At 30.1% G+C, this 13,095-nt stretch overlaps 1 protein-coding gene across 1 annotated transcript in view; it reads left to right on the top strand.

The window, feature by feature from the left end:
- The window catches only part of LOC121123457 (galanin receptor 2a), a 57,035-nt gene extending 51,581 nt beyond the window's left edge, over positions 1-5,454 (top strand). The window contains exons 6-7 of the mRNA XM_040718580.2: positions 2,374-2,745; positions 4,696-5,454. Of these exons, the coding sequence (XP_040574514.1) occupies positions 2,374-2,745; positions 4,696-5,142 (819 nt within the window). The 3' untranslated portion in view covers positions 5,143-5,454. The remainder of the gene's footprint in view (positions 1-2,373; positions 2,746-4,695) is intronic.
- The last annotated feature ends 7,641 nt before the right edge of the window (positions 5,455-13,095 follow it).

Genomic DNA, 13,095 nt, shown 5'->3' with positions numbered 1-13,095 from the left:
ATCATCAAACTTCAAGGAATAAAGTGATTTTCTTGGCTTTGCTTCTTTAGAATAAGAAATTTGCTGGGGATTTTACCAGTCCTTAAATGCCTACGTTTTTTATTTATTGAATAAAAAATATCTTCCTCTTTTAAGTGAGGAGAATATAAAACATGCCAGCCTTTGGTTTCGTTTTTTTTCCGCCTCAAAATACGTAACCAGGCCTTATTTTGGTATAAATCTTTAGAAAACCAAAAAAAGTGATATATCGTTGCATGGAAAATACTTATTCCGGTATCCAATAGCAGCACAGGTAGGGATTTTCACATTGAAAAATTATTCTTTTAAACTATAGTTTTATAGATATGTTTACTGCATCAGCTGATCTTTCAGCTGTGAATGTCCATATTCTCCAAATTCTAAGGCACTAAATTGATATAGTTTGAAGAATCCAAGAGGATTAGAATTATCAGGATCTTTTCTGACAACAACAAAACATTCATATTTTAATTATTAATATATAAAAGTATTTTCTGAATATTTTTTTTTTATTTTCTTAATTAATTTGACTATTTTCAATGTGATTTCCCTCTCCCTCCGTAGCTTGACCAACGTTGGTGAATCCTTAGCTAGTTTAAATATATATGCAACAAAGGGATCAACAGTAAATTGTATTCCCGTACTTTTGGAAACGGATCATATGTAGAGTAAAATTATTACTTCGTTTATTTATCAAATAGAATAAATTATGAAATGGACATCAAGACGTATCTAGTGAGATGAGATCCCCAACAACATAAAAAAATACATAGGATATTTTTTGTAAAACAAAGGATTTTCGACAAAAATATGAAAGTTAAGCGAAGTTCAACGGTCGGTGCTTGAAATTTTTTCTTCTCAAAAACCTTATATTCTCCTTAAAAATAAGCGAGAATAATTCTAAAAATGGTTTTTATTTCATATGAAGAAGAAGAGTTTTTAATATTCATTATCTCCCGGGCCACGCCGGGCAAACCTACACTAATGTACATTATTATTAAATTTAAATTAAATTTCAACTAAGATTTACTTTCAAATTTTAATTTAACTAAAAATATTATTTTTTAAACTTTAATTAAATTAAAACTAACTTTTTTGCAAAAAAAATGATATCCTTTCATGAGTAATTTGTTTAATTATAAGTATATTAATTAACAAAAGGAACCAAAAGAAGTTTATTTTTCAATCCCTGTAGTACTTGACGCCAGGGGCGATGCTTACTTAGATACATTATTTAAAAGGCAAGAAGATTAACCCCCTAAATTATTAATATCCTAGTTTAATAGGTATTTTTCCAAATGTATATATATGATAAAAAAAATTTCTGTCGTACAGTGAAATTGGTACTCCCTTTTGATTGGAGCAGGAACAGAACACGGAACGGAAATAATGACTGAATGGTGTTCCGTTGAACCAAAAAAAAAAAATGAAACAGAACGTTTAAAGCCTAGAAAATTCATTCTTCAGATTACCAATTCCAAAAAAGCGGGCCAACAAAAAAATGTATAGGATTATATCGCTATATATGTTGGTAATTTGTAAGAAAATAGTACTCCTATTAGTTATTTATCCCTAATTAGAAAATTCAAAACGTATAAGTCTTTATAATGATCTTTGTCAGCAGATATGACGTCAATCAAACTTGCCATCATATACTTTACTTTTTTTATTTACACTCTCGAAGATTTTTAAAATTCGTATATTTAATATCGTTAGGGATGGGATTTTTGTAGAAAAACAGCACAGTTTTATTCTCCTAGCATTTTACTAGTATCTCCTATGCCTAGTTATTATTTGATTGAGGGTGTGTTAATGATATATTTCATCTACAACTTTTTAAACCATTAATATTTTAACTGCCATTTCTCCCTTAGAATTTCTTTATGTAATAGTGGCTTAAAATGTATTTTTTATTTCTTAAATATTAAAATTAATGCTTAAATTTTAGAATATTTATTGATTTTCGATATTTTACGGTATCTCGAAAATTAAAAATTTGTTTCCTGGGTTTCCTCAAACACAATTTCATTGGAAATGAGAAACCCATTTATATATTAATTAATAAAATGAGTACTTTTATTCTTTATATTGAATCTCATCATCAAAAGTGTAAGTATAATTACTTTTCATGCAATCTTATTAATATATATATATATACTTAAATAGTATTTCTTCCATAAATGTCATATAAATTACCGGTAATATTACTAATGAAGATTTTTATCTAAGAAGCTAATGTTATGTAAATTAATTACAATTTTAATATGTATCGTTATTTTACTAATTAACTACATTACCACGTATATGTACGTACATATATCCATGCAAATTTGATAAATATTCCACTTTTTTCAGTCGGTGTATGATGTTTACTATGCAAACAACGTCACAATTGTGAAAGTTACTTATTGCAACGACTATGACGATTCCTTGGGATTTGCTTTTTCAATTTATCAGCTCGTGGTTGTGTTTATTGTTCCTGGCAACATTATACTTATCTGTTACTCATTTGTCATTAGAGAGCTTTGGAAGTCAACAAAACGTATGGCAAGTATGACAAATCATAACTCATATACGGCTAATCGGAAAAGGTCCTCGGCCCACGAGAATAGTATTTATATCAATCAACATCATGACGATGGAGGTATTGGTAATGATAACAAAAGATCTCGACACTTCCATGGGAATCATCGAAAACGTGAGGATGTTGGAGCTCAGAGGAAACAGGTAAATGAAATGGTACTCGGTAATTCGGTTCAAAATTTTTGCTAAATGACATCTCTCTTTAAACAATTTCGCCGCATAACAGTTTTGTATTTTCCACGTAGATTTACCTGTATAAGATATCAGTGGCTGAGTGACAAGGATACCAACGGGTCTGTGTTCCTTTTGCACTAAATAAAATAATAATATAAATAAGGATCCAAAATTCACACAACACAAACTAATTATTTGTAAAGTATTTTTATTAAAGTCTGTATCATAGAGGCGTTAAAATTTGCAGCTGTCCCTCCCTGTGAAAGTAGTGCCACTATTAATTATTTTTGATTCATATAATAGTAATTTATATTTGGTTATCTCAATATGTGGTGCATCAGCAAAAAAACCTGCTCCAACACAAATTAAGAAATCGAAAAAGTCCCTATTTATTTTTTTACCTTATTTATACATAGAGCCTAATATTTTATAGACACATTCGAGTCAATTATAGGCATTGCATTCAAATTTGTGGTATGAGTTAAGATACTCAATAATTTAAATTATAATTTAGAACCTTTTCTTCATCCCATAAATTTGAATACAAAGCCTATTATTGACTCGAATGTGTCTTGAAATGGATTTTTAAATCAAATCTGTCAATTTTTGTTTTTTTGATTCTGACGATGAGTTTTGGTTTGATTTTTGGTGTAATTAGCGGTACTTCCAAAGGGTCCCTAAAAAGATAGAAAATGGACAGTAATTTGTTAAAGAAAACAAATGTTTAATTTTGGACATAAATAATTCTATCTTCCTTTAGGTTGAGGGCGACGTATATAATTTTATTTTTATTATATATAAATTTTATCATTTTTTATAAAGGGATTTTGCACCATACTTTTGATAATGATTAAAGCATTTACTTGAAACTTAAATTGCACCAAAATTCATTTATACTTTTTCGTGTCATTTTCACCTTAGAAATTCAATGACCTATTCCTCAAGTCAATAAAATTTTACTTTTTAAAGAAAAAATCATACTTCTATATTCTATAGTAGCAATTCATGATAAGCTAATCACAAATCTTTAATTAGTTTTTTCTAATGAAATCTGGTTTTGAAGAATTTTGAATGTGAATTTTTTGTTTATTTTTATAAGTTTGAGCCAACTTTAAATTAAATGATTTTTTATTTTGTTGATTTTTGTTTTTCGAATTATTTTCTGATTTTCAAATACCTGGACTTAAAATTGACTTAATTACCAAAAATATGTATAGTAAAATTACTAATTTTGATTTCCTAAAAAGAAAATGTTGTTGTTTTTTTTATATTTTGAAATTAATAAATCCAAGAATAAAATATTAATTGATTTTTATTCTTGGTTTGTTTTCGGCAAATCTTTTTTTAATTTTTGTTTGGATTTATACAAAATTCGCTGGACGTCCCCGTTACATAATTTAAAATGAGAAATCCAGATATAGGAGCATCCCCCAGGGGCGGACTGGAGCCCCTTCCCCCCAATTAAGCAATTTCTGCTTTTTAAAAGAAAATTTAATTTAATTTTCCAATATATTTTCGAAAAAAATTAATTTTCTCTGAATAGCTATGGATTTTTGAAAAATTTCTCAAAAAATGGAATATTTGAACTTTTTTTTCAAAAAACTTTATATTTGCTTTTTTTACCGAAAAAAATGCTTGTAAATATCTGTGGATTTTTGAAAACTTTTTCCAAAAAAATTAATTTTTGAAATTTTTTTCAAAAAACCAAGCCCCCCCCCTTTCAAAAAAAAAATATATCTTTATGTACAATCTTACGGACGCCCTGTGATAGAATAGAGTCTATCCAAATTTATTCGGCAAAACTGTTTTGCATCGAATAATTTATGTATGAGGAGATGTCTTTCAAGTATAATTTTTTTCAGCGGGATTACTATCATGAAGTGTGCTATATTGTATATTGTATTTTCTACCATTGAATAGGTTATAAAGATGCTCATTTGTGTGGTTGTGTTATTTTTCCTTTGTTGGGGTCCTCGCTTCATCATGGAAATCATCATAAAGAGCAAAACTCAAAATTTGTTTTATCCAAGCATATACTGGATCCGAGTCCTTCTTTTCCTCCTTCCCTTTGTACACGCGTGTGTCAATCCAATCATTTATATAATAATGAGCAAAACATTCCGGTCGTCCATTGTCAAAATTTCCAAACAAAAATGTTCCTTGAAACGAATGTGCCATGTTTCAATCACAGCATTACCTCAAGATGAAGAAGAAGAATTGGAGCTCTGTACTGGAAATCAGTTCTATCCAAACAGTATGACAACTGTTTCTCGTATAACAGGAAGAAATGAGTTGAGCTCTCATCAACCTCTTAATCAAACTCAATTATATACTAACCACAAGCCTGATGGAATCAATTTCGTATAAATTCCTCACTTATTATGTACTATGATTTATTTTGTGTCTATGGGTTGTACGTGCCATAAATATTCATCTGTTAAAATTATAATATTTTTCTCAATGTTTGTGGATTTGATTTTACAAGATCGACCTTCTGCGTTTTTCTTTATAAAAAGTGGCATAAAAAACATAAGTTTCATTTATTTTGTTACTGCCATACCTAAATGTTGATAACTGTATTGCTAAATGTATTAAATTATATAATTTTTGATATACTCACCTTTTTTTTTTAGTAAAAGATGTAAATAAATGTTATATATGTGGTGTGTTAACTTAAAACAATCTTGAGCATATATCAAAAAAAGGGGAAAATCTCAAATAATTTCTTACTTCATATACGAAGTTGTCCATTGAAATCTGTACACTTTGAATTTTAAACTTTGACAAGATATAATTTCTTAGCTAACAATAGAATTTCAACAAAATTAATACTTTAAATAGATGTGTGTCTGAGCTCTCCTAATCATTAATGTAGCCGCACTTAGCAGCAACGATGGCTTCCGGATGGCGGAAGACCTGGCACCCACTGTTTATGTAGCAATCTATCATGGCGTCCCAATATTGGCTGACAGTTACTTTGAGAGACTCAGTGTTTGGATGATGTACGCTGAAAGGTTTCCTCTCCACATGCACCCAAAAGATTTAGTCGAGGAGTTTGGCATCATGGATGTAAGGGGCCAAAAGTGTGGAAGTTTCATAAGGTACTTTTTAATATCATCTAGCATAAATGTATCGAAAACAATTACTATTACTGACATTTTTTGATTATTTTTGAGTTGAATGTTGGAAAAAGAGCTGTGTATAACTCAAAAAGCACAAAAATACAATTTTTAGCACAACATTCTTAAAGCAAAAAAGATTACATTGATTTAACAAATTATAAAAAGTCATAAAATAAAATATGTCTCAACCTTATCCATACAGATCTGATTCGATAGGCAAAAACCAATGCCAGATTTGGAATCAATATCCTCAAATTAGTTAATCTAAACATGATTTTTTTATATTTCAATGATACTCCCAGGATTATTTTATTATTGAGAAGAGAACATCTGGGTTTAAAGTAACACCGTGTGAGTGTGCATATGAATGACGAAGAGTAACTATGACGATTCCTTGTGGAGTAATAAGAACTCAGAATAGAATTGAAGATCGACATCCGAGTAATTTCATAAGTTGCCTTGCTAGATATTGTGTGGTACTTATGCTTATTTCATTTATCTAACGACTAAAAATTAACAAAGTCACCCTGTCAATTTGAAGAATGTTTGGGAGGAGAGATGAATTGCTTGTCATGATGTTTCATTAGATTGGATATGAGCATCTATAATGATAAAGATTTGATATAAAACCTACTGCATATAAAGCTACAATATGTTATATTGATCCTCGATGGTACTCAGAGTGAAACAAATCCAGGGTGTTCTACAGTATACAGTATTCTACTTCTATATGTATTATATATATATATCAATATTTTTTTTTTATGAAAAAAAATCCAAAAAATAAAATTTGTTGAAAAAAATTACAAAAATCCAAAGCTACTTACAAAAAAGTAAAAATACACAATTGAAATTAAATTAAATAAAATTTAATTTGAAATGTTAAATTTGTTTTAAAAAAACATGAAAAATCCATAGCTATTTAGAGAAAATTAATTTTTTTGGAAAAAAAAAATTTTAAAAAAAAAAAAATTCTGGAAAAAAATAAGGAAATAAAGAATAAGAAAATGATGATAACAGATTTTCTTATAATAAACACTGTTTATGATGCAACTACAAAAAATTTCGTGCTCTTCCAATTATATATTTTTGACAACTAGATACACGAGGGTGGTCCCAGAACTACCTGGTTTGACTAAGAGATAACAGTAATTGTTTAAAAATGCATTGTCTTATAAAATACACTATCTATATGTTTCAAATTTTGTTAGATATTTGTTCAAACTTGCACTAGTCGAAAAAGAAATGGAATTAATTGACGTATTTGTTGTCCCAATTATTTGGAAAGGGTACAGTTACCTTTAAATTCGCTCCGGGATTGGCAACATAACAATTGTTCCGACTCTGGGACTCAGTAAAACGTTCGTTTTTAAGGTTAGGAGGCAATTTGAGCCCTCTAAAGGTGATTAGGGACTCTGCTCCCTAACACACATAGAAAAACAATTCTCAACTAGCTCAAAAAAAATTGAGGACTTCATCTCGCTCACTTCAAGCTCACAATATATCGATCTAGTTTAAAGGTATATTATCTAAAACTCGCATCTGGAGACGAGGATAAAAAGAATAATCCTGCGTCTAACTCATACGGGACTACGGTTGGAATTAATGATGTAAATCCGGTGCGTCTTTTAGCTGGCCTGTCAATTTGAATTGGTAATATAAAGAAGGAATTTTCCTTTCCTTAGGAGTTGTCCTTATTATTTAATTTCTGAGAAGTGAACATCCTTTCCTAAATAGATTCAATTATATTTAAAACCTGATTGAACATTCGTGTGTGCTCATAAAAGACGGAGTGTAACCCTGAGGGTTTGTTGGGGAGTTATATATCCTATTTGAACTAGGAGTAGAATTCGGGATCGACAGTGGAGTAATTCTAGCAAATACCCTGGTTCATATATTCTTTCTCCCCTCCAAAATATTCCTCATATTGTCAGGGTTACCCTTTTGATTTTCCTTTGATTTTTTTTAACATGACTGTATTTTCATCATACATAGGAGTGTGTACTAACATAATTCACTTCTAAGGAATAACAGCGTCCAGGAAAAAAGAAAACAGATAATTTTAATCTTTTTGAAGACAACACGTGTATTGTGTTCCTTTGTGATTTTAAATTGTTTTCTCACTTACATAAATATAGGTGTTTGAATATGTCTCACTAAAGTGTATCTCTATTGAGTGTCGAGCTACTTCGTTTTTTGTGTTTTTTCTCCTGAAAGGCCAACAATGGGTGGTATATCCCAATGAGTGATATCCCTTACTGGAAGGTTGAGTGAATTTTAGTCAGAATAATCCGATATTTACCTTTTTATGATAGGTATTTCTTCACAGGGGAATACAATGTCCAACACGAATTATATAAAAGCTCTGAAAAAGACCTTGGATGCAAAAGATAATAGATATAGGCTTATTTTAAATCTAGACGATATAGACGATTCTTTAAGTAGAAGTAAACTATATATATATATAAAAGTTGAAATAGAATAAAATTGTACCTAGGTACAAAAAAATAATAATAAGGGAAATCTTTCCTGTTCGAAAGATCTCTTCAAAAAATTATTCGAGTAAAAAGAGTGAGGTGCATGGAATTTTTTCCATAGAGTTCAAAGGGCCAGGAGTTTTGAATCTTTAAATGAATGTTAAAATTTATTTTTTTGATATAGGAGTCCCATTATTATTAAAAGTTTCTTCATCTATGCCATTAGACTCACTATTTTCATTCTTTCTCATTCTCTTACCGACTTTTAGGTAATATGGACTTTTTGGAATCTCCAAAATTAACATAAGACGCGATTTAGGTACTTTTTAGATTTTGCAACTTTGAGTCAGAGTTCTTTTCTTCAAGTTTATCGGATAGTTTTATTTAGAAAATGAAGGACCTAGAACAATCAGATTGGCTGGAGGATCTATCTAATCTCAGGAAGAATTGGAAACAACTAAATTGGATTCTCAGAATGGTGCTCCCAATTAAAACGTTTACACCAAATTCCTCACTGTCTGTATTCAACCAAAAGATTTATGAGTGCTAAGTTTCTGTGGAAGCGTATTCAACAAGCAAAGAAAGCCGAGAACCAAGAATGAGAGAAAATATAGAATGTAGAAAAAGCTCTCTGGAATCAAGATCAACCTGAGACTGTTAGAGGCCTTCTCAATACCGATTGGTACGAAAATTTAAAAGTTTTATGTTAAGTGTTACAGAGACTGCTCGTAAACGACATGTATACTTAGTTTCATCAGCCTACTCGTCAATCAGTCTATCCGAATTCTCACATTACGTTGTAGTTCTAGAAGAAGAAGATATGAGACTTGCTCAATTCCTTCAAATTAGCCAACTACCAGATTATATATAATCCTTAGAAAAATTAATTTATTTTATGTTCATTAAGAAAAAAATGACGCAATTTACTTGCAGCTTTTACACGATCCTAATTCCGAATAAAGGTATGTCTCCTGTTGTACTAGAAATTAAAGGTCCTTTGAAATGCTCCCGGTAAATTTTTGAGATGTTTTGGTTTTTTTTTTCAAGACCTTGAGATGATTTCTTACACCTTATATTACTTTCAATCAGTTTTGACTTAATTTTAATCATTGTAAAATTACTTCAACAAAATTAAAATAGTTTTCCATTTCCTCCCTTTTTTAAGAAATAGGAGCATATCAACTGATGTGATCTATAACTTAGTATAAATTGTGGTAATTAATTTATGATTTGTTTACAAACATTTTGATGTCTAATGCAAGTAATTGAAGCAAATATTATTATGTACATTGGATTGAGATATACATTAACTTAGTTAAACTTGCATTTTTTTAATGCTCAACGCGTAATATAATGAAAAATTTATATTATGGATCAGTTCCGTAGCAAAAGCTATAAAAAGTGTTGTTCTCGAATTGCAGTTATATAATCCTGCAAATATTTATATAATATCTACATAAGTAAGGGGAAAATTTGATTTGATATATATTTGTTTAAAAAATTGTTGTTGGGTATAAAATATAAAAATATTTTATCTATAGATTGTTTACTAACGTTCTAAATTGCATTGTAATTGAAGACAACGACATCTTTTTGAGTCATGATTGACATTTTTACTAAATGAAATGGTCAAATTTCTAAAAAATCTGGGTTAAACATAATCAAATACCTCAATTGTAGTTAAAAAAACAAAACGTCCCTATTGGATACTACTTAATGTCAATTATAAACAGGGATATTTGAATGGAGCGTTGTTAGTAAAGAGTGGAGACGCAAAATTTTCAGTAGCTTAACTAAATTACGAAAAATGTGATATTTATTAGATCAAGTAAAGACAACTCAAAACCAATTTGTGATATATTTAAATACTTTTTTTTTTTTAATGCAATATGTTCTCCTTCACAAACAATAACGGACTTGAACAAAAAGCGAACAGATTGGCACTTTTAACGATGAAGGTCAGGACCATGGCGTACCAAATTGTCATTATAGCAGCTTGAAGAGAATCCAAATTTGGATGAGAGATGCTCTGGACATTTCTCCACAAGAAACCTCAAACTACAAAGTTCAAGAGGGACATGTCAGGGCTGGAGAAGGGCCACTAGGAGGCGGGCAAAAAGTCAGTCATATTATTGTTGAGGAAATTTTAGCTCTTCTAGCATGAAAGTCACTAAAGTCATTATCATCTTCGTCTACGAAACGTCCTTCATATCCGAACAAGCCGCCTCATTTCCCCAGAATTCTAAAATATGAACCTTTGTGTCATTGATTTCCACCTCCTGTCGTCCCAATTCATCCCCACCCCACCATCCATACCCCATTAGTTAGTAATAGTTAATTTATTGTCTCAGCAAGAGGTTCTCAAATGGGGGTACCCTTACCCTTAGGGGTACTAGGAGGCACTTCATGGGTACTTGCAATTTTGAAAAATATATATTACAAGTGGTACATAAATCAGACGCGTCCGCAGGGGGAGGGCTGGAGCCCCCAATTAAGGAATTTTAGTTTTTACTTTAAAAATTTAATATTTGAAATTTTTCCCAAAAAATATTTAATTTTTGTTAACACCTGTGGATATTGATTTTTTTTTCAAAATTTTTTTTGAGAATACAAATGAATTTTTGACATTTTTTTCGAAAAAATCTAATTTTTTGAGAATAGCTGTAGAGTTTTGAAATTTTTTTTTCTGAATATCTGTTAATTTTTGATTTTTTTTTCGAAAAAATATAACTTTTGGATTTCTTTTCAAAAAAAATTCCATGAAACAAGACCCCCTCCAAAATATAAAACTATGGACTATAGCAAAAAATGTTTTGTGCTGGTTAGGGGTACTGGGTTAAATAAATATTTTGAAAGTGGTACATCCCTCAAAAAAGGTTGAGAATCCCTGGTCTATGCTAAAAAGTAAATAATAATGTATAATGCTAGAATAACATATTTTAAACACATAATATTTAATAACAACAAACGTTGGTGAGAAACATACTTGATTGACGTTAATGTGCTTTTATTTGACAGTCCAATTTTGACATCCAAATACATGGGAGTAAAATTCTATATTTTCATTAATATGAATGGAAAAGGGGCTTTATTAGTATATAACTTGATTCTGACATAACATAGAAACGTTCCTTGTATATCAAGATATACAGGGTTGTGCATTATAATTGAAGAAAATGCATTGTGACGATTTCTTTGGTTTATTTAATAGTATGGATGGTAATAGCATATTGATTTTTTTTTGGTACCAATTCTCCCACGGAGTAACAATTTTACTTAATAAGAAAAATATTTATCACTCATACACGATCCTGGAGTTATTTCATATTGATTTTAGAGTCATGTTATTGTTTTAACAATAATTGATCTTTTGAATTTACAGAGTTTTTTAATAATTCATTCAAATCTGACCGAGCTTTCAATTTTTATCTTTGTTTCACTTTTCAAGGAATAGAACCTCAATAAAAAATTTCAAGACTGTATTAGGACATGTCGTACCATTTGAAACCATTGGTAAATCTGACATTTTATCCTATTTCAGCTCTTATATCTCAATATATGCATCCATAGAAAATTATAAAGTAAGAAATATCGTAGCCATTTTACTTCAAAAGAAAAAACTGATCTTTCATAAACGGACACAGAGTTAGTTCCAATTACTTGATTTGAACCAACCCTACTAATTTGGAGCTCTTGAATGGTAAGAGATCAGATGGCATAAATCAAAGCACTCTAGCAGTATCAATTCCGTGTTTATTTGCATTCAAAGAATTTTCAAAAATTCAAATTAGTAAAACACTACTTAATGAGTAGTTTTGGAGCAGTCCTAGGACTGATTGCCTTATCAATCTTTTTTCCCCCGCCCCATTCAGTCTTTTTTTTTATCAATCCGATCTTCTTTTTTTTAAATTTAACGATCCTAAGGACTCTTTCAGTCCTATGGTCTTGGCTATCCTTTTATTTTCTTCTCTCATAGGTGGGATTGAAGAATATAAGAACTAAGAAAATAATTAACGATAGCTATAGCGTATGATAATCACATATCCAACAGGTATATTGTCTCTTTCATTAATTATGATGTAAATCCAGCAACTCAAATGACGTCGTTATTAGTAACTACTTAATTTCAGCTGTTGTAGTGTCGAATAACGGACCGTTCGTAGGACTGACATATTTTATTATAACCGGACTGATATGACTACATTCTTTTTAGTTGTTGTTGTTTTTTTGACGGATCCAACACTATTGATGAGTGATCGTGTTTTTTCATGTCGAAAACTCATTAAAAATGAAAACAAACGGAACTTATTTTTTGTTAGTCACCTAACTTCTTGTAAGAGCGGGGGGGGGAAACTTGGGCGTGATGCACTCATACGAGATCTGGATAAAGTTAAAGTTTGTTCCAATTATAGTGCACCACCCTGTATAGGTTGTATTTCATCAACTTAATATGGTTGTGGTTGTTTTTTTTACTTTATATACATTCTTTAATTAGTGTATTTTTTTCTTTTCAAATGAAGATTGATTAAAAAATTACATGTTTTAATCGTGTGTATTTCGATAAATGAAGATTAATTTCGGATCCACGAGGAGTGAAATGTCACCACCATACAAATTTTTTGTATTATTATCTTACGTCTTAAACACCGTATTGAATACACACAGGCACTCTTCCCCTCATATTATAAAGATAAGAAAAACTTATCAGAAGTTTTCAAAAA

The sequence above is a fragment of the Lepeophtheirus salmonis genome, chromosome 8 (genome assembly GCF_016086655.4).
Source record: "Lepeophtheirus salmonis chromosome 8, UVic_Lsal_1.4, whole genome shotgun sequence".
Classification (NCBI taxonomy): domain Eukaryota; kingdom Metazoa; phylum Arthropoda; class Copepoda; order Siphonostomatoida; family Caligidae; genus Lepeophtheirus; species Lepeophtheirus salmonis.
The sequence above is the reverse complement of the archived record's forward strand: the minus strand, read 5'-3'. Positions and strand labels throughout refer to the sequence as shown.